The sequence below is a fragment of the Balaenoptera acutorostrata genome, chromosome 9, assembly GCF_949987535.1.
Source record: "Balaenoptera acutorostrata chromosome 9, mBalAcu1.1, whole genome shotgun sequence".
NCBI classification, from domain to species: domain Eukaryota; kingdom Metazoa; phylum Chordata; class Mammalia; order Artiodactyla; family Balaenopteridae; genus Balaenoptera; species Balaenoptera acutorostrata.
Window position 1 is genome coordinate 10385685 of NC_080072.1, and position 23825 is coordinate 10409509.

The 23825-nt window shown below is 53.6% G+C and overlaps 2 protein-coding genes across 7 annotated transcripts; one reads left to right on the plus strand and one right to left on the minus strand.

The window, feature by feature from the left end:
- The first annotated feature begins 76 nt into the window (after positions 1–76).
- On the plus strand, positions 77–10766 carry LOC103012860 (lysosomal membrane ascorbate-dependent ferrireductase CYB561A3). Of its 4 annotated transcripts, XM_057553411.1 has the most exons (9): positions 77–268; positions 357–444; positions 595–652; positions 2716–2823; positions 3856–4054; positions 6827–7035; positions 7692–7846; positions 8581–8737; positions 9394–10766. In XM_057553411.1, the coding sequence occupies exons 5-9, from the start codon at positions 3871–3873 to the stop codon at positions 9415–9417; spliced, it is 729 nt and encodes a 242-aa protein (XP_057409394.1). In that variant the 5' UTR covers positions 77–268; positions 357–444; positions 595–652; positions 2716–2823; positions 3856–3870; the 3' UTR covers positions 9418–10766. The 4 variants fall into 4 exon arrangements, with proteins under 4 accessions (XP_057409394.1, XP_007174507.1, XP_028020356.1 ...); XM_028164555.2 differs by lacking the exon at positions 77–268 and having other exon boundaries at positions 282–444; positions 595–683; XM_007174445.2 differs by lacking the exons at positions 357–444; positions 595–652.
- TKFC (triokinase and FMN cyclase) lies at positions 5215–23801 on the minus strand. 3 transcript variants are annotated; one of them, XM_057553410.1, is made up of 19 exons: positions 23489–23801; positions 22204–22319; positions 21649–21789; positions 20041–20230; positions 18969–19079; positions 18713–18894; positions 17353–17431; positions 16965–17054; positions 16158–16192; positions 15997–16081; positions 15818–15907; positions 15154–15270; positions 14706–14825; positions 14396–14533; positions 13519–13625; positions 13311–13414; positions 13164–13197; positions 12975–13061; positions 12064–12615 (listed from the first exon to the last, which is right to left on the minus strand). In XM_057553410.1, the coding sequence occupies exons 5-19, from the start codon at positions 19060–19062 to the stop codon at positions 12454–12456; spliced, it is 1524 nt and encodes a 507-aa protein (XP_057409393.1). In that variant the 5' UTR covers positions 19063–19079; positions 20041–20230; positions 21649–21789; positions 22204–22319; positions 23489–23801; the 3' UTR covers positions 12064–12453. The 3 variants fall into 3 exon arrangements, with proteins under 3 accessions (XP_007174501.2, XP_057409393.1, XP_007174500.2); XM_007174438.2 differs by lacking the exon at positions 21649–21789 and having other exon boundaries at positions 23489–23593; positions 23704–23781; XM_007174439.2 differs by lacking the exons at positions 12064–12615; positions 21649–21789 and adding an exon at positions 5215–5968.
- Between the last annotated feature and the right edge of the window lie 24 nt (positions 23802–23825).

Here is a 23825-nt window from a genome sequence, read left to right on the forward strand (position 1 = left end):
CCCCTAGGGCCAGCCCCTGGCCAGAGGCTTCGCGTCGGCCCGAACATTTCCGCTTCTACGGACTCGAGGGGGTGGGGGTGAGGGACAGGACCGATCCGTGACGGCGTTCCTGGTCCCTGGAAGCCCGGGCTTGGGGAAGAAACGCCCGCGGAGGAACTGGAATTAGTGTCATCACCTTGTCAGCCGGCGACCCCGCGGCTCTGGACTTCATTTCCCAGGCGGCCGCGCGCGGGCGCGCGCGCGACCGGAAGTGCTATAAGCCTATAAGGTGATGGAGCGGCCCCGGTAGTTGGCTGTAGAGCGGCTGTGACTGGTGATAGCGGGCGTTTCTGAGAGTCTCTCACTCCATCTCCCAGGAGCCTCGGGAGCGGCGGGTCCGGCGCCGGGTGGCAAGAGGCGGGTCTTGGAGACCACAGTACCCCTGCGTTCCACTGTGGTTCGGGGGTGAGAAAGAGCCCGGGCTGGGAGTTCAGGGACATGGGTTCGAGTGCTGGCTCTGCTACTGCCTCGCTTCGCGCTGTCGCGACCCCTCGCTCGGCCTTAGTTTTCTCTTTTAGGAAATGGACATCGTTCTCTGTGCCCTTCCTTCCACAGGTGGTGGAAGGAAGCCCTTTGGAAAGCACAGAAGCTCTTCGGAAGTCGCAGTCAGCAGGTGGAGCCCCTCGCCTTAATTTGCACCCAAGGTTAGCTGGGACCAAGGGTTCTTGGTCCCGGCGGAGGAGTCAGGGATCGGTCCCCGGGTTCCTGGAACCCTTCTCTGGACACCTGAGGCCGACCAGAGCGCAGTACGAAGGGCAGGGCTGTAATCACTCTGGTGCTAAGGAGGGCCTTGCTTATCTACCCCCTGAGTGGCATTTAGGGCCCGTCACTCCTGAGTCTCTGACTTAACGGAAGCTACGTTTGGAAGTGAGGAGTCCTTGGAGCACAGGGGGAGTGAACCTGGAGCCTTGTACCAGCTCGGCCACTCACCGTGGCCAAGTCACTTTCCTTCTTTGGGACCGAATATTTTTGATCCGTAATATAAGAGTTCAGGACTTGAGCCCTAAATCTGGTTCTCAGGATTCCTAAAGCCCGCACCATTCATCTGAGAAGTGGGAGCAACAAACAGACTTCCTGTTCCTTCATCTATTTGCACTTCTAAATAACTGTGGAAGGGTTTGGAATAGAGCCTTTTCCTAAGGCTAGGGCCAAGTAGGATATACCCGTTTCCTACCCCAGGGCCTCATCTGTTTTAGTGCAGCCTGGGAGAATCCTTTTTGCTAAGGGATTGAGAAGTGTATTAGGTTGGAGAGTAGACTCCTTAGATCAGGGTCAACAAACATGACCCACAGGCCAAATCTGGCCGGCCTAAATGGTTTTTACATTTTTCAATGATTGAAAAAAAAAAAGAAAAGGATATTTTGTGACATGTGGAAATGATATAAAGACTGAAATTTCATTGTCCATAAATAAAGTTTTTTTGAACATAGCTCATGTTCGTTTGTGAAGGTATTATTTATGATTGCTCTTGCAATACATCAGCAGAGTTGATGACAGTTGTGACAAACCGTATGGCCTGCAAAATCTAAAATATTTACCATTCTGGCCCTTTACAGGAGTTCACCGACTTTTGTCTTAGAATGTGTCTCTACAAGTGAGGGCAGAATAGGACTGGTGGGCACATCCTGAAATCTTAGCACATCCTGTTCTCTTGGAATAAATGAGAGGATATCCTTAGCATTTGGATCGCAATTTTCACTGCATACTTCCTTTTTCTCTCCTTTTGCTCTCTATTTCGAGCAGAGGGAGGGCTTGTCTGTGTACTGTTGGTAAAACATTCCAGCCATCTGTCAGGGAAGTGTCCCCATTGTCTTTTCCAAGTCTGTCCCAGAGCAGTAATCCAGGACCTCTTCTAGGGGGGTAGATGTGGTCCCTTTTGGATTATATTTTCTTTTTTCCTCTGCAAAGGGGAGAAAAAAATAAAAGTAGATATTATTCAGTGGATGGAGCCTGCTGACCGAGAGCTCCTTTGTGCTGACACTCACTGGGGGGGTGATTGAACCTCTGGTGACCTGAAACTTCCGCTGCCCTTACAGGAACTAAGGGGATAACTCTGAGGCTGGGTAGCAAATCTCTGAGCTCAGTAGCTAAGGCAGAAAGCTTCCAGAAATCAGGTGGCATGATTTTCTCCCTCCAATCTCTTGGAAGCTTATTTTTTCCCCCAGACCTCAGATCTTGCTTTCTCAGAGATTACTGCCACCTTGGATCTCTTTGTGAGAGCTCAGCATCTGTTTGTGGTTAGGTGGACACCTGGCATGGAGAGAGCTGGCACGACATGGAATTGGGGCCACTGAGAGGCCTGGGCAGCCATGGGGGCCATGAGCTTGAGGTTTTTGTTAGTCATTAGGATGAAATGCTGTAACAATACTAAGAAAATTACAATACTGTACTCTCACAATGTGCTTACATATATTTTCTCGACCCTCTGACAACCTGTGGTCAAATTAAAAACATGGGCTTTGAAACCGAACAGACAAGGGTTTGAAACTCCCTGCCCACTTACTGGGTCCTATTTAATCTGTCTGAGCCTTAGTTTCCTCATCTGTAAAATGGGGATAACTCCTCACGGGGTTGTCAAGATGAGTAGATGGGATCATGTGTGTAAGGTTCTGGTGTGGTGTCTGCTCATAGCTGCCTTTCAGTAAGTTATATCCTATTGCCATGGCTTTCTTTCAGATGAGAAGACTGAGTCCTACAAATGTTAAGTGATTTGCTCAAGGAGCCTCAGAGCATAAGAATTGGAGTCCAGGCCACCACTCTGTCAGCCTGCAACTAGGTATAAAGGTGAGGGTCAAGTGTTTTATCTCCTTGGGAGTTCTTGGTCATTTCAGGGGCGTCTTCTCTGTTAGCTGGTTCAGATTGAGGGACCTCAACTGCAGGAAGCCACTGTGTCAGCTTCTTGGCCTGAGTCCACGGGGCAGTGTGCCTGTCTTGAGAGCTGTGCCCATGCTGAAAGCAGGGGCGTCCTGTGGCTTTGCAGACTGCCTGCCAACTCACGCCCACTTGCCTGGCTTTTAAGAGCAGCTGCTTAGGGGGCTAGGCATTCACCATGCCTGAAACCAGAGTTGGTTTCTGAGTTTATCAGGTACACGTGGAAACCTCAAGATAAACTCTTGCTTTCTAGATCATGAGTTCTTGCTTCCTCTTTTCTCCTCTGGACTTTCCCCAGAGAAGAGAAAGCAGAAGTTTCAGGTCTGGAGACAGCTGGGGGGCTTTTGCTCAATTAAAGGTGTGGCGAATGGGGACTCTGAAGACCCCACCTTACCTCCCAGTGGGAGGATTAGCCCATAGGGGTCACAGTCTGGGGAAGAACTTTGCTGCAGAAGTGGGATCCTATAGCACTTTCTCCCAAGTGGCCTAATAGTAGTGTGAAGATTGTGATTTTTGCCTCCTTACGTTAGAACTGAAGGCCTGGGCATTTGTGTGATCTAGCCTGGATTTTGATTTCTGTCCTTTCTTTTCATGGGGAGTGGGGTTATAATTCTTTACCTTCTGGTCCTGTGAGGGGAGACGCATCCTAGGGCTCTGCATCTAGAGCCTTGGCATCCAGCCACAGCAGAGGAGGCCTCTCTCCAGGGCCAGCCCTAGGCCCAAGCTGGCTGCACTGTATGCTGCCAGGTGCTGGGGCGGGGCCTCACTCATTGTTCATAACCAGAGATTGGGTTCACCCAGCCATCAAGGCTTCATGGGACAGTGCCCAGGCTGATGGCAGGGGCACCACCCTTCCGGCCAAGAGCAAGGTCAACGTTACCTCCTTTAGCCTGCGTGTGGGGTGCACCCGAGCCAACAGCGACGTGTGATTTCTGCTTCCTCTAGGAGTGCTTGATCAGAATGGCTGTGGGATGGTTTTATCTGTCTGTCGTGGTGCTGTGCTCCCTGGGCTCGATGTGCATCCTCTCCACCATCTATTGGATGCGGTCCTGGCAAGGTGGCTTTGCCTGGGATGGCACCATGCTCATGTTCAACTGGCACCCGGTGCTCATGGTTACGGGCATGGTGGTGGTCTACAGTGCTGGTGAGTACAGGTCAGCAGAGGAGACGTGGTGTGGCCTGGGCCCGTACAGGGCAGCGCTGTCCCGCTCCATCCTGGCCTGTGTTACTGTCGGGTTCAGGGCTATGGGGGTGGGGTGGGGTGGGTTGTTTTGGGGCCCAGGTGTCATTTGGAGGAAGAAGTCGTGCAAACGGGAGCATCTGAGAAGGGTAGCTTCATGGATACTCTTGGACAGGGGTTGGCGGACTTTTCCTGTTAAAGGCCAGACAGTAAATACTTTAGGCTTTGCAAGCCCTATGATCTGTGTTGCAACTACTCAGCTCTGCTACTGTGTTGTGAGAGCAGCCATGGACCACACGGAAACGTGTAGCTGTGTTCCGATAAAACTTTATTTATAGTGGTGGGGGGAGGAGAGAAATAGGTGAGGGAGAGCAAGAGGTACGGACTTCCAGTTGCAAAACAAATGAGGCACAGGTACAGTGTAGGGAATGTGGCCAATAATTATGTAATATCTTTGTATGGTGATGATCATAACTAGACCTATCATGGTGATCACTTTGAAATGTACAGAAACATTGAATGACTATGTTGTGTAACAGGAAGTAACATAGTGCTGTAGGTCAATTATACCTCAAAAACAAACAAACTCATAGTAAAAGATATCAGATTTATGGTTACCAGGGGTGGGGGGAGGGGGAATTGGATGAAGGCAGTCAAAAGGTACAAACCTCCAGTTTTAAGATAAATAAGTACTAGGGATGTAATGTACAACATGATAAATATAATGAACCCTGCTGTATGTTATATATGAAAGCTGTTAAGAGAGTAAATCCAAAGAGTTTTTATCACAAGAAAAAAGTTTTTTTCTATTTTTAAAGTTTTGTATCTATATAAGAAGATGAATGTTCACTAAACTTATTGTGGTAATCATTCCATGATGTATGTAAGGCAGACCATTACGCTCTACACAAACTTATGCAGTGCTGTATGTCAGTTATATCTCAATAAAACTGGGAAAAAATAAGTAAAAATTTTAAAATTAATGTTATTTAAAGTATTATTTAATATCAAATATAATTTGATAATAGCATCCATAAGCATTAATTACCTAGGCATAAATCTAACAAAAGCCATATAAGGTTTCTACAGAGAAAAATATAAAACTGTATTGAAATTAAAGAAGCCCTAAATAAATGGAGGGATATACTACTGTGTAAGTGGATTGGAAGACTAAACATTGTAAAGATGTAAATTCTCCTGAAATCATTTTGTAGGTTAATTTCAACCCCAAGGTCTCAGTGCTTATTTTTGTGAAAACTGACAATCAGACTGAATTATCTTGAAATGCAAAGGGCCAAGATTAGTCAAGAAGGTTTTGAAAAAGAGCAGAGTTGGAGGGCTTACTCTCCCATCTATTCAGGTTTATTATAAAGCTACTGTAATTAAGACAGCGTGGGACCTACTGTATAGCACAGGGAACTCTGCTCAATACTCTGTAATGGCCTATATGGGAAAAGAATCTAAAAAATAGTGGATATATATAAATGTATAACTGACTCACTTCGCTGTACACCTGGAACTAATACAACATTGTACATCAACTGTATTCCAATTAAAAAAAAAAAGTGTGGTAGTGATAAGTGAATAGACAAGTGAGGAAAGGTAGCTCTGCAGAGCTGTGGGACAAGATGTTCTTTTCAACAAATGATGTTTAGTCATATGGAGTAAAAACACTTTATTCACAAAGATCGGCAGCGGGCTGGACCCGGCCTGTGAGCGGCAGTCCGCCAGCCCTTGCTCTAGGGAGCAGGACGCTGAAGCCTCTCGTGGCACAGTCAGGTCCTTACCTGAGGGATCTTCTTACTCCTGCCAGACCCATCCTTGCCCCATGCATTCAGAGGCAGGCCTTGGGGCCCAGGTGAGTCTCATTTTCTCCACCTGTAAAATGGGAATAATGATGACATTGATAATAGCAGCTTACCCCGTGTACTTTGGATACATCCTCCCATTTTTGTTCTTACAGGAAGCTTGTGAGGTGGGCTCTATTGTTGCCTCCATTTTACAGATGAGGAAACTGAGATTTAGAAAGATGCCAAATAGCTGAGAGGAAGAAACTGGATTTGGACCTCGGTTATCTAACCTTAAAGCCTGTGTCCTTGACAACTCACTTCAGTTTTGAGAATTCATTTGGTTAGATGAAATAATGAATGTGACATTGCTTTTCAACCTGTAAAACTGTATACAAGTGGCATTTATTATTGTTATGACAGAATGGCAAGTCCATGAAACCTGTTCTACCCCCCCGACCTTTCTTAAATTGAAGTATAGTTGATTTACAGTGTTGTGTTTTCTGGTGTACAGCAAAGTGATTCAGATATATATATATGTGTGTGTGTGTATATATATATATGTAAATACACATATATATGTATATATTTTCAGATTCTTTTCCATTATAGCTTATTACAAGATACTGAATATAGTTGCCTGTGCTATACAGTAGGGACCTGTTTCTTTTATATACAGTAGTTTGTATCTGCTAATCCCAGACGCCTAGTTTGTCCCTCCTCCTGCTCCTCCCCTTTATCATGGTCCCTCCTCTCCCCACTTCATGGCTGGTGGCTGTACCAGAAATGACGCAAGGATGGAAGATGCTGAGGAGCTGACACTGACGTCCTAGCATTTCCTTCTTCTCTTGTTGGGAGGCTGTCTGGGATCACGGCAGGGTAATTCCCCTAGTGCACGGGTGGGCACAGGGGAAGAGGCCGCGCCCTGGGACTGCTCTCTCTCCTACAGCATCGCTGGTCTACCGCCTGCCCCAGTCATGGGTAGGGCCCAAGCTGCCCTGGAAATTCGGCCACGCAGCCATGCACCTGCTGGCCTTCATCCTGACTGTACTGGGGCTGCACGCCGTCTTTGACTTCCACAACCAGAGAAAGATCCCCAATCTCTACTCCCTGCACAGCTGGCTGGGCATCACCACCGTCTTCCTCTTCGCCTGTCAGGTGGGTACTCTCTGTTCTCCTTTGGATTCCCACAGCTGCCAGCTCTGGTTGGGGCTTCACTTGCATCAGCACCAAATATCCCTTGTGCTTACTGCCTGGAGACGGTCTTGCAGGGCACATCCTGTAGGATCGGCAGCTTGAAGGGCTGTGGGAGACTGGTGGTTCCCGAATTCACCCTGTTCCTGCTCGTACCCCTCACACGGCCCACCTGTGGTGCTGGAGCGCTCTAAGCTAACTCTGTCACAGCACGCACCACACTGACTAAATCATCTTTTCCGCCCTCTTCTCTCCCCGCTTTCTGTGAACTAGAAGCAATTCTAGAAGTAGTATCCGTATTCTGATGTCAGCCCTGTACAAATGAGGAGTTTTGTTAGCCAGGACAGGAAGGAAGCAGAGACAAACAAGGATGGCTGGGTTTGCGGGAGACTGGGGATAGCTAAGCATTTCATGTAGGTTACGTTCCTACATTCCTTTGTGTAAGACAAACAGACCCCAGTGAGGAGGCTAGGTGTGGTGCTGGGGCAATGCCTGGGGGGAGGTTTGAGCTGGGAGAGAAGGGCAAAGGTTCACTGATGGGTAGGAGGCACTGGTGGGTGGGATGACCTGGCGTGCCTTTGGTCACACACGGTACAATCAGGTACTTCCTGTGTCCACAGTGGTTCTTGGGCTTTGCGGTCTTCCTGCTGCCCTGGGCGTCCGTGCAGCTGCGCAGCCTCCTTAAACCCATCCATGTCTTCTTTGGAGCCTCCATTCTCTCTCTGGCCATTGCATCTGTCATTTCCGGCATTAATGAGAAGCTTTTCTTCAGTCTGTGAGTGGGACGGGGCCCCCAACTCTAAGGTGGAGGGGAAGGAATAGGGTCTTCAGAAGATGCCCTCGATGATCATAGGACCCATCCAAGGGAGGAAAGCTGTTGGGATGGGGCTCATTCCTGATCTGGAAGGTTAATGGAATTGGTCTTTCTTTAGGCTGAGATTGGTAAACTGGTCAGCAAATACTTACCCAGCATCAAAGTGATTTAGAACCTCGTCTGTGGCAGAAACTATTCTAAACATCTTAAATTTAATCCTCTAACTGCCCTACAACATTTGTTGTCATTGCCACTTATACATTAGGGAACAGAGGCACAGAGAGGTTTAGTAATGCACCTAAGGGCACACAGCCAGTAAGTGGCAGAGCTTTGTGTTAGGACTAGAGCCTGCATGCCTAACCACTACCATTCTCCGTTCTTTGAAGTAGTGGGGGTGCACTGAAAAGCAAACAAGATTTGAGGTCAGACCTGGGTATAGATCTTGGCTGTGCCATTTCCTAGTTATGTAACTCGGGACAAGTTCATTTCACGTCTGGAAGCTTTAGCTTCCTCACAGGGAAAAAGCATTCTGCAGACACTTGCCATGGCAGAGACTTGGAAAGTATGTTAATATTCCAGGTCACAGCAGGTCCTGGGAAGCTTTTCTCATCCTCTGTTAGTGGCACCGAGTCTCGCATGGGGCAGAAACAGGTAGAAAAGTTTCTCGAGCGCCCACATTGTTTTGTCATCCTCAGGAAAAATGGCACCAACTCGTACTCCAGCCTGCCCAGTGAGGCTGTCTTTGCCAACTGCTCTGGGATGCTGGTGGTGGTCTTCGGGCTGCTGGTGCTCTATATCCTACTGGCTTCGTCTTGGAAACGCCCAGAGCTGGGGATGCAGGCCGAAAGACAGGTATGGGGTTTTGGTCTCCCATTCCAGGTTGGGGTAGGCCGGGTCTAGGGAAGGGTCACCCAGTAAAGACTTGGGCTTTGCCGGGAAGACCAACCCAGTAACGTGGTGGGAAACCAAGTTGCCTGAAGGTGGGGTTAGGCTGGCTGATGGGGAGCACCGGTATCAACCCAGCACCTCCTGGCCGTTGCAGCAAGTGCAGCTGCTTAGGCTCAGGCTCCTGGGGGCCTGTCCACTGGGAGAGGATGGGGGTTACTCCCCTCCCCAGATTGCTGTGGTTTCATGAGGGGAAGTGTAGCCTTATCTTCTCCAAGGACGGGCTGGAGCATGATGAGGGGGGTATGGTAATTTCTACTTCTTCAGCTTTAGGGCTCGTCTAGTGGGATGGGAGCTTATCTAGTGGGTGCTTGGTGACAATTTGAGTGCTTGGGGCAGGTTTTGCCTGTTCTTGGCCACGCAGGCACCTGAGGGACATGGTGAGATGGGGTTGTGTATTGGCTGAGGGGACTTCGGAGCTTCTCTGAAAGGTGTGGTGGCATGGGCTGGGACTCGCCCTGCAGGTTGGGGTCTGAGCATTTCAGGCCTGGCGTGACTCCTGCAGGTCAGGGGCCATTTTGACGTTATGCCATTAACCTGCGTGCATCTGCCTGTCATTCCAGGCCCTGTTGCACGGCGGGGAGTGAAGCAGGAAGGGGCTGCCAGGAGCAGTCGGTGGTGCGGTCTGGACTCCTTCAGCTCTGCTCTCCCTGGGGCTCTCGTCCAGTCTCCCCTCGCCTCTGTGGTGGACCTGCTCTCTCCACAGCTTGCTGCCCACATGCTTTCCTTGGTGTCTTTGGCTTCTCCACCTCTTCTTGGCACTGACTTCTCAGGTTGTTCGTTTACCCCAGGCCCTCCTTGCCCTGGCTGCTCACGCCGCTCCTGCTCGTATGAAGTCAAGCTCATTTCCCCTCACACCCCTAGGGATGTGGTAGAGAATCCCGAGAGCTCAGATGACCTGGGAATCAAGTGCAATCCATACCGTGAAAAGTGAGGGAGCCGATGCTTCCTCGGCTTTCCCTTGAAGTTTAGGCCGCTGCCCCGGGCCAGGCTTCATCTGCTCTGTTACCTCCCTCCAGCCCATCTGGACACGAGGCTGGGCGGGAACACGGTGAGGCGATGGAAGGACAGGGGAGAACGGCAGAGCTGCTTCTGCAGAGGGGAAGCTGAGGAGCTGGCCGCTCGCTGTTGTTTCCCGTCGCTGCATTCTGTGTCGACGTGTGTCGTATGTGCCCTTCTAGCTGCTGCTACAACTGGGGCCTGGATCCCGGCCCTTCCCTATGACGCACGGGCTGTCAGACAGCCTTATGAGCCCTGGTAACCTGCTCTCCTACGAACAGCCTGTCCCACGGAGGAGTAGCAGGGGTGCCTCGAGCCTCCTTTCCTTTCCCTCAACGGGTCCAGGCTTGCCTGCCTGTCCCCGGGCAGGTTCAACCTTGCTCTCTCGGCAGGGCACTTGCTCATCTATTTTCACTCTCCAGCTTGCCATGAAACGTGCCAAAGTCGTGGTGCATTGTACCCGGCAGAGCCCTGGGAGCTAGGCCACCTCCAGAGGCGTTCCTCACTGAGCGTCCAAGTGCCTCACTTGCCCCCACGATGGCTACGTGCCTGGCACACCCAGTCTCGGGTGCGATGCCAGAGTGTGCCGCTGCTCTTCCGACGAGACTGTGGTGGCGTCTTGCTCCTCTCCTAAGTGTTGGCACTGCCCTCTCCAAACAAGCCCTGCCAGGTCCCAGGCTCCATACTGCTGTGCTTAGGTGACAAGCAGCATGACACCTGGGGTCCCGAGTGGGCCTTACTCCCTGGCAGGGGCCACGAGGCTGACTGTCCACCCCACCCCACGTGGCCAGATGCTGGCAGGAGGACTATGACAGAACTTCTCAAGTGGCTGAAGCCCTCAAAAGCCACGGGGATGACTGCCAGGCACCTTGGTCATAGGACCAGTTCCCCCTCTTTCCGCATGGGTAGGCATTTCACTTACGAAGCTTGATTTTCATTAAACGTGTTTTTAAGAATCAAAGCCTTCTCTGCTGAAATGACACTGTGGTTAAGTGAGCTCTGGGCAACTTGCAGAAGCCTCGGGCTAGTTCTGACCTTCAGACCCGGAAATGGGCAGACCTGAAGACACCAAAGAACCGCATGACTGTCTTCTTGGAATCGCATGTGACTCTTGGTTCGTGTGCGTGTCTTTAATAGTGAATGGCCCTTGAGCACTTGATTATCTTACAAGGAAGGAGATGTTTCCTATTTCATAATCTGAAACGCAACACTCAAAAAGGGTAAGTGACTTGCCCAAGGTCACCCAGCCAGGAACTGGCAGAGTTGGGATCCACAGTCCAGGTGCCTGATGCCAGTTTCCTTCCCAGCTGCTGGGTGTGTGCATCTGTGCTCACTGATAACTGTGCCTTGTGGTCAGGGACCTGTGGTGTGGCTGAGGGACAGGGTACCCTGGGCAGAAAAAGGGAAGCCAAGGGGTTGAAGAAGCCTGCAGCCAAGTTTGGGCAAAGTAAGTGGTCGCCCCCTTCCAAGTGTGATGAGCTGAGGCCACCTGGTGGTGAAGCAGACGACTCAAGGAGTTGGATGCACGTATCGGTGATACTGGTAACTCCCAGTGAGTAAGCACCTGGACTCCTGAGGCCTTTATCTTCACCAGTTCATTTGAATCCTTTCCACGTGCCCACGAGGTGGGCACCATTCGGATTTTACAGATCCTAAGAGGCTAAATAATAGGCCTGAGTTTATGTAGCTAGTCTGAAGCAGAACCAGGATTTGAAGTCGTATCTATGTCTAAAGTGAATCCATGCCAGTGCCTTTAACCGCCCCCCTGCGCCAAGTATGGGCCAGGTGTGCGCCGTGCGGTCTCCACCAGACACCACGTAGACTCAGCAGCCCCTCCTGCTCTCCCAGGGGCCATCAGTGATGGCTCTAGAGAGACCCATGGGCTGGCCTGGGCACAGTTTCTGTTCTACCCCTGAGCCTTAGAATATGGTGATTTCTTTTCCTTTTGGAGACCCGCTTGCCCATTTGATTCCTGAAGAATCAGTGAATTCTGTTGGTCTAGTGCTGAGAAAAGCACACCCATCAGGTGTGTGTGCATTGGAAGCACAGGAATGGGGACCCCAGTGGAGCTGGCCCAGCTGCACAGACCCTGCCTTTGGGTCTCAGGCGGTAGGAGATGGGAGATGAGCATTTCAGTGGTGGGGTGAGGTCTCAGTCGGGGGCGTTAGTGGGCCCACTTGTTCACACGCTTGGATAAAGGTCTCTTAGAGGAAGCAGCAGCTCTTTTGCTTCAATGTGGTTTATTGGCTTGCTTTTTCACACTCAGTTCAGGTGCAGAAGACCTTTCACAGGGAGTCTTAAAACCAAATTAGCGTTGCCAGTTAAAGATTGTGCTGCCACCTAGGGAAAAGCCTTATCATCGAAGCTCAGAATTGGCTGGGGGCAGAGCCGGGTGACCCTAGGACTCCCCCTTCCCTGAAGAGGGAAAGGTCAGTGACCCACTCTGGGCCTGCAATTTCTACAGTGGAGGAATTCTGCAGGCTGGTGGAGGAATTCCTGCTGAACTCAGAAGACAGGCCCCGAGGGCGAGAGGTGCGCGGGAGGACGACAGTTCTAAGGCAGAAATAAGTGACAGTGGCCGCTGGGCATAGCAGTGAGTGAGGCCCTGAGGCCCAGCGAGGCATTCACGCATCCTGGCTCTGCAAGACCTCCAGGATGGCACGGAGAATGGCCGCGGCCGCCACCGCCCCGGGGTCTGGCTGATCCAGGCGCGCAGAGCTGATGTAACTGGCTCGTCCAGCTCCAGCTTCCATGTTCCTGGTGGCCTCGGCTGCGGCCTCTGCACTCTGAGGGGTGGGGGTGTGGAGCAGGTTCAAGAAGCAGCCACACCGGGCTTCCTTCCTGCCATGGACCCCGGACCCTTCTGCCCCAGCACCGTCACCAGGGTGGAGGGGTCACACCCCACACTGCTAGCCAGGCAAGGGGCCACCATCCACCAAGGGCCTGCCATGTCCCAGACCCTGTGTGGGCACCCTACGTATCTTTTCAGTCCCACAGCAACCCTCTGAGGCAGGTGCTCTCCTCCCTTTGTAAAGAAGAAAACTGAGGTACAGAAAGGATATTAACTTGTTCAAGGTCGCATGGAGATGGGAGCCTGGTGGTTCTGCGTCTGTCTCCCTGGGTGGCTGGGCCCAGCCTCACTCACCTTGACTGCCTTGGTCAGGATTTGGAGATTAGCCCCTGGGCTCTTCCAGGCTTGGAGCTCCTGTCCTGCTGCCCACAGAGAATCCAGCTGGACAAGGTGAAGGAGAGGGGCTGAGGACAGGCCCTGCCACTGAGGGTGGCCTGCAGGGCTTCTACGCTCAAAGCGGGAAGGGCTGGGCCAGATACATACCATAGTCCTGTCCCCTGGGGCAGCCTTTCCATACCTGGCAGGGAAGAGAACAAATGAGGCTCCCTGCAGGGAATCACTTCGGGGGTGGGTGACATCAACCACCTTCCCCAGCCCACCCCCGGTCTAAGGCCCAGGTCCCTGGCTCACTTCTGCATGGCCTCCAGACCGGCATCCATGGCAGCAGACCAGGCTGGAAGGTCAGTCTTGGCCTTGAGCGGCTGGGCCGCAGCAGTCAGGAAAAGGCCATAGAGCTGGGGAGGGCCAGGATGCTGAGCACACGGGGCTGGCCCAGGCCTCGGCCAACCCAGGACCCGTCCATGTCAGCTCTCTGCCCCTGGGGGCTGCCGGCACTCACCGCCCCGGATGAGCCTCCCATCTTCTCCAGTAGCAGGAGGGACAATTTGGAGAGTAGCTGGGCAGGGCTGGCAGGGGGTGGGCCCTCCTTCAGCCACCCCTGAATCGCTGCAGGCAGAGAGAGATGGTGAGGAATTCAGAGACCCACCCTCCCATCTGCCTGGATTCCAACCAAGTACCCAGGCCTCGCTGCCAGCCGGAAGGAATGGGTGCTGGGTGGGGCTGAGGGAACCAACATGAAGAGACTCCCAGTCTCCCTCTATATCCTGCTGCAGTCTGGAGAGGGGTGGGAACAGGTCAGGACAGGGACCTCCACAGCCACCCAACAGGTGATGATGCTTCCTCACGTCCCTGCTTCTTTTATTTTTGTCTTTTACTGATTTACCTTGATCATGGTCTGTCTCTCCTACCACAACATAAGCCACGAGGGCAGTGATTTTAATCTGCTTTGCTCGCTATTTTATCCATAGAGTCGAGGGCAGCACCTGACCTGTGGTTGGCACTAAATACATTTTTCTTGATTCAATGCTGCTGGATAATTAAGAACTTTTACCTAGTCTGGTTAGGCTGAGAAAAATAAGAACAGAATGAGTTTCCCTTTAGAATAATCTAAAGTTTTTATTCACTGTAAAATATTACATTTTATTCTGCGATAACAACCTTCCTACATTTGTAGTGTTAGAAGTGTCTCTTTATGAAAACAGGTGAAAGGGATGCTAGGTTTTGTGAACGACCTCTCTTGGCAAAATAAAAGTTGCCAACCCCACGTGAGCACTCCAGATGTTTTTGAAATCCTTCTGGTTCATGAAATGCCAAAACGTCACCATCAGTGTGCCACACCACCCCCTCTGCTGCCCCAGGTGGGTCCTGGCACCAACCTCTGGCAGCGCAGCTGTGGGTGCTGCCACAGTCCCCGTCGCCGGCGGCGCGGTCCAGGGCGTTCAGATGTCCCTCCAGGCCCAGGAGGGTGGCGCACACCCGCTCCAACACAAGCACCATCTGCTTCGAGGCTGCGCCTGGAGAGGGAGGGCAGTGGGAAGGAGGCCTGCCTGGTCCTTCTCACAGCCGAACGTGACCCATGTGGGAGGTATGGGTGCCAGGGCCCCTCCACGCCCCTCTGCACTCCCTGCACCCTTTAGGCCTCAGGCCAAAGCCCTGGGCCACCCTTCCCAACAGCATGGCTTGTACCTCCTGCAGCAGTGGAATCAGGGGCCTCCAGGGGCTTGGCGGGGGCAGCCCGGCACCGCTTCCGCCCAGTCACCAAGACCTTGGCCACGTTAGGCCAGGCCGAGGCGGTGGTCTCAGCATCTAGGGACAGCAGGATGACTCTCTTAGAGACAGGCTGGCCGGCCAGGGATCAAGTGGGGCCTGGACTCCCCACCTGGTGGCCCAGTTCCCTCCACTGCAAAAAGCAAGTGCTGTGTACAAGGGAAAGGGGAGGGTCCCTGGGGGAGGATCCTAATACCAACTCCTTCACAGTCAAGTGAGAGCTGGAGAAGGCTGGGGAAGCCAGAAGGGGCCTCTCCACAGGGTCCTGATTGTCATGGTCAGCCCTGATGGGGCCTCTCCAAGTCCCCTTGGCTCCTTCCAGCTCCAGGGGCCCCTGGCTTTGCTGACCCCAGCTTCCAGGTCTCACCTATCAGTTTCAGGAGGGGCTCATCCACCAGCAGAAGAGTGAGAGAAATGCCAGGCATCTCCAGGGCTGACATGAAGGTGCCCACTAGGGCACGAGCAATCTTCACCCCTCGGCCCTCTGCAGTACCAGAGCATGGAAGTGTGTGAGAAAAGGAGGGAAGGACGGGCACTTCCCCCCCACAGCATCAGAGAAAGAAATAGAGTAAGAGAAAAACAAGAACTTTGGGAGTTGGGGTTCTGAGGTCAGTAGGGAGCCGGTCAGATATCCTTGGGGCATCCCTCAGTGATGCCCTGAATGACCACATTCCCTGGAGGTGTCCCTTCTACAGGGGCAGATAAGTAGTCTCAGTTACTGCGTTCTTACCAGGTCCCAAGTACTGTGTTAAGTGTGTTACATAACGTTTAATCCCATTTAATCCTCACAACAACCCTATAAGGCAGGTACTGTTATTACCCCCTCTTTACAGACAAGGCAACAGGCTCAAGGCACCCAGCAAGTAAGTGGCAGAGGGACCGTCGTCTAACTTGGGCTTGACAAACGTGTACAGCCCATGCTCTGGACCATTGCAAGACCCTATCTCAGCTGCTTTTCTTACATCCAGCTTCAAAGGGTTGGAAGGAAGAAGCCCTGGGGGTCAGGAGGTCCCCTTCAGTGTGGGGCTCACCCAGAGAGCGGACGGCGGCGTCGGCTATGATGCCCAGTTCCAGGAATGACAGGCCACCCAGGTTGTTGACCATCAGCACCACTGAGGAGCCTGTGGGCAGACACGACACCTAGGTGAGACTCTGGGCCCCATTCCCAGAGCGGGAGGAAAGGCTGGGAGACAGTGTGACGGCCCCTCACCGGACTGCACAGGCACGTGGGACATGTTGGAGGAGCTCGTCATGTGATCCAGCATGAGCTCCACAATCTCGTCGGCGGTCGCCATCTGTCAGAGGGAGCCGGGAGTGAGCTGCATTGGGGGCCTTGGTCTTGGGCCAACCTTCACCGGGAAGTTCACCTACCTTTATCCGGCGCACGCCAGCCTCCCCGTGGATCCCTGTGGATAGATGCAAGCACTGCTGACCTGCTCGGGGCCTGGGGATTCGCTCAGTGTGTTCTGGTCAAGGATTTTCTAAGTGCTCAGCACTAGGCTAGGCATGTGGACGTGGGGAGTGCGGGCTGGGGGGAAACTGACAAAATAATGAAAAATACACCATCTCTGGCTTGGTGGTGGAGAGAGCCAAAACTTTTACTTCTTTTTCTAATTTTTTTTTTTTTTTTTTTTTTGCTGCCCCGTGCAGCATGTGGGATCCTAGTTCCCCGACCAGGGATCGAACCCACGCCGCCTGTACTGGAAGCACGGAGTGCTAACCACTGGACCGCCAGGGAAGTCCCCTTAACTTTTAACTAGTTAAGTAGCTTAACTAGAGGCAGTCAGAGAGGCCAGCTGAGGCCTCTGCCCATCACTTGGGAAGCACAGGAGAGGAAGAGGGAAGGTTTTGCAGCTGGGGTGGGCTCTGAACGGCTCTTGAAAGAGGGGCTGCATCTTGGCAGGGGCACCTGAGAATGGTGGGAGCACAGGCAAGGAGGTGGGCAAGGCACAGAGCCCCTGTGGCCAGAGCCCTGCGTGTGGAGGGCAAAGCTGGTAGAAATCAGGCACGTTGGGCCAGAAGGGCCTCATGCACCCACTTAAAAATACTAAGACCCCCTAGGCGACGGCTCCACATGAGCAGAAGGACCAGGTACATGGCTCCCAGGGCAGAAGACAGGGAAAAACCCAGGGAGCAGGCATGGCTGGACCGGGGAGGGGGCGGAGGTCACAAGCTTACCCAGGCCCAGCTCCACCTCATCGGCTGAGAGCTCAAAGGTGGGTTTGGAACCGGGGACACTGCAGGAGGACAAGCTCAATCCCAGGGTTCCTAAGAGAAATGAGGTATGAAAGGGACGACCGCTGTGCTCTTGGCGTCAGGCAGCAGCAATGCCTCGGAAGCCTCTTCACCGAGACAAGCTGTCAGACTCTTCATCTCAGTGATGGAAGAGAAACCTGGCTCGGGGACCCAAGGCTGCTGTTCTCAGGAGCTCCCGCAGGGAGACCCTCCCTCAGCCCCTGGGGAGTGACTTGGGAGGCCTCCTGTGCTGCTGCCAGGAACCTGCTCCCGGTCCAAGGGGGACCTCGACCTCCCCCGCCTCCTCCCTGAGCCCTGGGCCGGCACTCACCCATGGCCTTGGCGACCTCGCTCACCCGATCTGTGATCTCCTCCAGCCCCACACCTGCCTCAGCCAGGGCACCCGCCACCTGCACCCACACAGAGATAGGCCCCCAACGGGAAAGGAGTCACTGTACCGCTTGAGGGCAGAAGACAGGCTGGGGCTGAATTTCTAGTTGGGAACAGGGAATCTCTTCGTCCTGCCGCATCAACCTGGCCCACCATATTTAGGGCACCTGCCGGGAATATTCAAGAATCCCAGAGCCAGAGGAACTTTACAAATGGAGAGATGGGCCCAGAGAGGGGAGATGATTTGTCCAGTGTCACACAGTCGGTTGGTGGCTAGTTTCCCAATTCCTAGCCTACAGTTCTTTCTCCATGGCATATACACCGTGGCTCACTTTACCCACCTACCCACTTTTTCGCCAAGCATCTAGTACGTGCTGAAAAGGGGAAAAGAGGCGTCTAAGTCACAGTCCCGATCTTGAAGGAACTCGGTCTGGGAGGGGTTGGGGAAAGACAACACAAACTGAACATGTCATGTGAGGTGGCAAATCCGACGATGGACAGGTGTTACGGGAACACTGAGGAGGGGTCCTAGCGTGCTTGGTGTGGTGGGAGGGAAAACCTCCCAGAGGGAGACGTCAGAGGTGGGCCTCCACAGAACAGTAGGACGTAGCCAGGCCAAAGGGGGGTTGGACAGGGAAAGGATTTTCGAGGCCAACGACTCAGCAGCAGCAAGGCCCCAAAGGTGAGCCACAGCCCAGTGGTACAGGGAACTGGTGTTAATGGAGCATGAGGGGACCACAGGGATGATGGGAGAGGAACTTGAGGGAGGAGGGGCAAGAGTGTGGTGGGCGCCTGACCGAGGAGCCTGGGTTTACTCTGGGAACCCTGGGGGGCTTTCTGTAGGGGAACAACCTGGTCAGATACACATTTTCGAAAGACACCTCTGGGGTGGTGTGGGGAAGAGACTGGGGGGCGGGCAGGAAGCAGGCAGGGGAGCCGGCTGAGGAGGCAGCTGCAGCCACCCGGGCGCGAGCAGATGAGCAGTGAAGCGAGGCTGAGACAGGAAGGGCAGGGCTTGGAGGAGGATGTGTGTCTGGAGGCGCTGGGGAGCAGGGTCACCAGGACGGGGCGGTGGTTGCAGGTGGCGAAGGGCAGGGAAGGGGCCGGGAGGATGAATGCCTGGATCCGGGCGGACATGGTTTTGGGGACGGTGGGGCCCTCCTGGATAAGGGAGCGCTGGGGAAGGAGTGGCTTCTTGGGGGGTGTGGGATAGATGGCTGGAAAGGTCCAGCACCAGGTGCTGCCTGGAGAGACAGGGCTGGGACGGGCTGGCCAGTTGTGTCCCAGGAGGGGACCCTCACCTTGTGTATGAGCACTGTGCCACAGAGCCCACGCCTGCCTGCCTTCTTCAGGACGGTGAAGGCGCTGTCATCCCCGATGACCACCATCTCCACAGGGATGCCCTCCGCCCGGGCCTGCTCCCGGGCCAGGCCAAAGTTGAGCCGATCCCCAGTGTAGTTCTTCACGATGAGGAGGGTCCCCACTGCGGGAGCAGTCGGTAGGGCCCCATCAGCACTTGCGCTCCCCACAGCAGCCCCTCCCGCATGCCAGGCTTACCTGTGCCTGCCTGGGCCACTGCCCTGATGGCTGCCAGGATGCTGCCCACTGCTGGGGAGGTGAACACGGCTCCCGCAATGACCCCTGTCAGCATCCCCTTCCCTATGAAACCTGAGACAGAGAGGTGGGGAGAGGATGTTGTGGGGGGACCTGTGCCTGCAATCCCTGGGGCTCCCCACGCTCCTGGCCTTCATGGTTTGGTGAGCCCTACTGTGCACGTGGTGCAGAAGAGTACCTGCGCTGCTCTCCCCAGATCTATCATCTCCTTGGAGAGGCCTTCCCCAACCTCCCAAATGAAGTAGTCACTCACCCATGCCCAGCTACTCGCTGTCCCTTTACCCTGCTCTCCTGTCTTCACTACCTCACTCACATGATCTGGAATGATCTCTTTCACTTATGTGTTTACCTGGTTTCTGTCTCCCCAAAGAAGAGTAGAAGCTCCATGAGGACAGGCGCCTTGTCTGTCTGGGTCACTTTTGCGCCCCTAGTGGCCAGACAGTGCCAGGCACACAATAGGTGCTCATGAATGTTTGCTGAATGGATGGATGAATTTGCCAGAGAGAAACAGGAAAGATACAGAGGATACAAAGCCTGGTCCCTACTCCTCCCCATGCCCCCATCCCCGAGCTCTCATGGAGAGTTCACATGCCTGGCACTAAACAGGAAACAATCCAGGACTGTCCATGTTGAATGTGAAAATGCATGGTGGGAAGAGGAATACTGCGCTAGGCTGGAAAAGTCAGGAAGGCTTCATGGAGGAGGGGACGGCAGGTCAGCTGGGCCTGGGAGGCCAGGAGGATTCACAGAATCACCGACTGTCAGAGCTGGAAAGGCCTGAGAGGTCATTTGGCCCAACCTTGTGCTTTTACAGATGTAGAGACTGAGGCACAGAGAGAGGCCACGACTGGCCCCAGGTCACAGCTCAAGGGAGTGGGAGAGCCGGAGCCAGGACTGGGCTCCTGACTCTGGGCCAGGCTCTGTCCTGAACCTCCTAACAGCACCAAAGATCTCCCAGGAGCCCCCCGTCCACTCTGCCCAGAGCCCACTGCCTCCTCTGGCCCAGGGTGCTCACCGGCATGGGCGGGCTCATGGCCAGAGCCCCCACCCGACAGTAGTGCCACCTGGCCCTTGAGACTGTCCAGGTCAGAGCGGAGGGCCACACGGTGGCCTTGCAGGAGCTGCAGGTTGGGGTTGCAGGCCACCAGGCCAGCAAGGGCGTCATCGGCACAGCCTGCCACCGAGTTCACTAGCTTCTTGGAGGTCTGTAGCAGAGGAGTGGGAGGAGTTTCTGGTAGAGTTGGCAGGGTACCCACATCCTGCCCAGCCACGTTGCTATGACTAAGACCCCTAGCCCACACCCACCCAGGAACTCCAGGCAACAGTGGTTCCTTGAATTAGGCATCTTTTTATAAGGTGGATGTTCCCATGATTTCTTATTTTGCAACTTCTTATTCAGTAACTAATTTATGGCTTAAATTTATCCTGCAGAATGGCTTTGATACAAAGAAAATGGGGTCACTGGAGTCCCGAGTATAAAAAAATTAATAAAACTGGGGGACTTCCCTGGCGGTCCAGTGGTTAAGACTCCGAGCTTCCACTGCAGGGGGCACGGGTTCGATCCCTGGTCAGGGAACTAAGATCCTGCATGCCGCGCGGTGCGGCCAAAAAAATAAAATAAAATAAATAAAGTAAAATAAAATTTAAAACTGGGGCCCAACAGCCTTCTGTCAAAGGAGGAGAAGCTCCAGGTTGGCGCTTCTGTGCCAGGGGAGGGGGCCAGACAGGGCCCACACCCATCTGCTTCCTCTGCAAAATAGGGATTTAATAAACTAGAGTATATGCCCGCTATATAGCAAAAACTGAATGCAAAGGAGCCACTCCCTTCTTCAACCAGCTCTGAAAAGCTGGAGCTAGCTGAATGAGGTCTGTAGACTGTGTGCAGCTCCTACCTTTGTCCCAAACAGTGAAACTGGTGCCCAATAGGGTCAGAGAGGGTCAGGCTACCAGCACCACCTGGTGGCCTGGGGGAAGCCTGCAGCTGAGCTTTCCCGGAGGCCCCTTCCCCAAGCCTGCCAGAACTCCGTTCCTTCATGCAAACTTTGGCCTTTCCTGGGTCTGGCGGGGCCAGAGCAGTGCCTGTGAGCCACACCTCGTTCTAAGTGCTTTTAAGCACATCTCATTTAATCTTCCAACAACCCTATGGAGGAGAATTAGCCCAGTGAAGAAACAGGCAGATTTACATGACTTTGCCCAAGGTCACACAGCCAGCAAGTGTCCAGGTCCACCTGGCTCCAAAGCTGGTTCCATTTCGGCCTTATCATGCTGCTCTCCCCAGGGGCTGAAGGGAGGCTGAGAGTGGCAGAGGTCCTGTCCTAGGGAGGGCACGGGCTTGTGGCTCTCAGAGCCTGCCAGGGACTGGAATACGCAATGAAGTTGAGAGTGGGTCTCAATTCCAAGCCCAGTCTCCAGCACCACGACCCTCCAAGAACGTGCTCCCTCGCCATCCCTGACAGTCTGTCCTGCCTGGGATTTGCAACCATTCCCAAACCAGAGCTAGAGGAGGGCTTGGGGTCCAGTGCCATCTTTGGTTCCCAGTGCCCTGAGGGGATGGAAAAAGAAAGAAAAGTCGACCCGGCAAATATGGGAGGCCCCTAGGACCCTGGTCTGATCAACATCTCACCTTTTAAACTGCAGATGAGGAAAGAGGCTCAGAGAGATCAAGTCTTTGGTAAAACATCACACAGCTGGTTGGTGGTAGGCTGAAATTTGAACCCAGGTCTGCCCAGGCCTGTTTTCCTCCAGATCAGTTCTAGAAATGGGCCTGGGGCATGCCCAGGGGCATGCTGAGCCTCCTGCAGTGAGTGTAGATCCCACAAGCCCACACATGCCCAAGGCTCTGGAAGGGGCACCAGGTCCTTCTTCACGACTCCTGTGACTGGTAGTGTCTATTACAGAGTAGGCAGCTGTTAATGTTCTTATCTAAAGGCATGACCCGGACCAGGGGCAGATGGGCCCTGGAGGGACTCAGAGGCTGCAGCCACAGGCCTGGCTGGGCCCAGCTGGGAAATGAAGGGAAGTCAGGCCCTGAGACGGAGGATGACCCTCTCTCTTAACCTCAGGAGGCAGCAGCATCTCTTGGTCAGGGAGCAAGGAACTCCAACATGCCCAGGGCTGGCACCCCTACTGCCCCAAGACCATAGTGCCCTTCCTCTGCCCTGGCCCTCATGGGACTCACCATGGTGGGGAGGCTCTGAAGGAAGTTGAGTTCACACCTTCGCACTGAGCTGCCGGAGGATGGGTAATCCCGTGGGTGCTACCGGGCCTGAGCACAGTGAAGGTGGCAAGCAGTATCTGCGGGAGGGGGTAACAACATGAGCTGCTGAAGGCACTTGCAGCCTACTGGCACAATCATGCTTTCAGGGCCCTAGTAGTTAGGGAGCTGCCCCAGACTTTGATCCAAGTCCAAACTCTAGAATGTGAGCTGGGGATGGAGAAGAGCATGGGGCTGACCAAGGTTCATGCCTGCACCTGGCTGCCAGAACACTGACTGATCCACGCTGGGCACACGGCTGCCTTATGCTCAGGAGTGGTGCCCACCTTATCACCAAGGGGCAAAGTTACCCACAGAGTAACTTCATCTATTACACAGGCCTCGCATGCAGTGAATACATTCATAAAGATCTTCACACACTTGCTCTTGTCAGTGTTGGGACCACACCAGGGAGGTGAGGGCTGAGTCTGACTCCATTTTGCTTTTGGAAAACCGACCCAGAGAGCTCTAGTGATGTGTCCAAGGTCATACTATCAAACGCCAGGACTCAAACCTATGTTTAGTTTTTCTGCAAATCCCGTGTTCTTTCTACTGATAATTCAATGCCTCTAAAGCAAGGCAGAAAGTCCCAGATGCGGAAAACCACACAGTAAACCACAACGACGTTTTAGCTCCGTTCAGTTCAGTCAGGTTCAGAGGTGTCTTGGAGTCATCCAGGGTCTTGGGCTCACTGCATGTGTCTGCAGTGGAAAGAATCCACACCTGCCTCGGCACCTAGCTCTGTCTCTTACTGGGGGATCTTGGGTAAACCAGTTCCCCTGAGGCTCAGCTTCCTCATCTGTAAAATGGGGGTTGCCTCCTCTGTGGCCTTGCAGCAGGTGCTTCAAGCCACGTGGTTCTCCCCCTACTCCTTGCAGGGCCTGTCTGATGTGGAGTGGCCTGGAAGTTGCAGGGCTAACTGACTGCTTTCCTGGGTCACTAAGGTTCTCACCAGGGAATTTTTGGTTTTGTGTTTGAGGTCAGAATTTGCACAGCCACGGGGGGACTAATTGTGCTGGGCAAGTGGCCTGCTGGGCCCTTGAAACACAAAGTCTCAAACACAAACACAAGTTCAGAGGGGAGAGGGGAGAGCCTAAGTGCCTCCCCCCCCCCGCGCATGCCAGGTGAAGCGGAGTGATCGGTCAATCTAGGGTCAGGGAACGGTTGGGTTTAGAGGTACTGGGAAAGCTAGGGGAAGGGAGGTACAAACCTCGGTTCTAGTCTGGGAGGTGCACAAATTGATGTCACCTTCCTCCCCTCTCTAGGCCTCTGCAGTACCTTCCGGTTCCAAAAGGGGGAACAACCCCGAAGGCTCCTGGAGCAAGGAAGATGGAGTGGACGGGGTCTGGGAAAGGGCAAGGGGCGCGGAGTAGGGATGAGGTCGGCGGGTCAGCTCCGGAGGAGGAGGAGGAGGCGTCGGCGCACCTCCGCGACCAGCTCTCGCCCACGTCCACCACCTCAGAAACCGCCGCTACTTCCCAAAGACCGGACAGGGCGCCCTCATCCGGGTACTCCAAGATCGGGTAGAAGATGGGCGGGGCCTCTGG

Bases quoted from the DNA above. Each gene is read 5' to 3' on its own strand.
- LOC103012860 (XM_057553411.1), top strand. From the start codon at position 3,871: ATGGCTGTGGGATGGTTTTATCTGTCTGTCGTGGTGCTGTGCTCCCTG. The intron at 4,055-6,826 runs GTGAGTACAGGT...TCTCTCCTACAG, and splicing joins GGTGGTGGTCTACAGTGCTG to CATCGCTGGTCTACCGCCTG. The intron at 7,036-7,691 runs GTGGGTACTCTC...CTGTGTCCACAG, and splicing joins TCTTCCTCTTCGCCTGTCAG to TGGTTCTTGGGCTTTGCGGT.
- TKFC (XM_007174438.2), bottom strand. The intron at 17,055-17,352 runs GTGAGTGCCGGC...CATTTCTCTTAG, and splicing joins CGAGGTCGCCAAGGCCATGG to GAACCCTGGGATTGAGCTTG. The intron at 16,082-16,157 runs GTAGGTGAACTT...TCCCTCTGACAG, and splicing joins CTGGCGTGCGCCGGATAAAG to ATGGCGACCGCCGACGAGAT.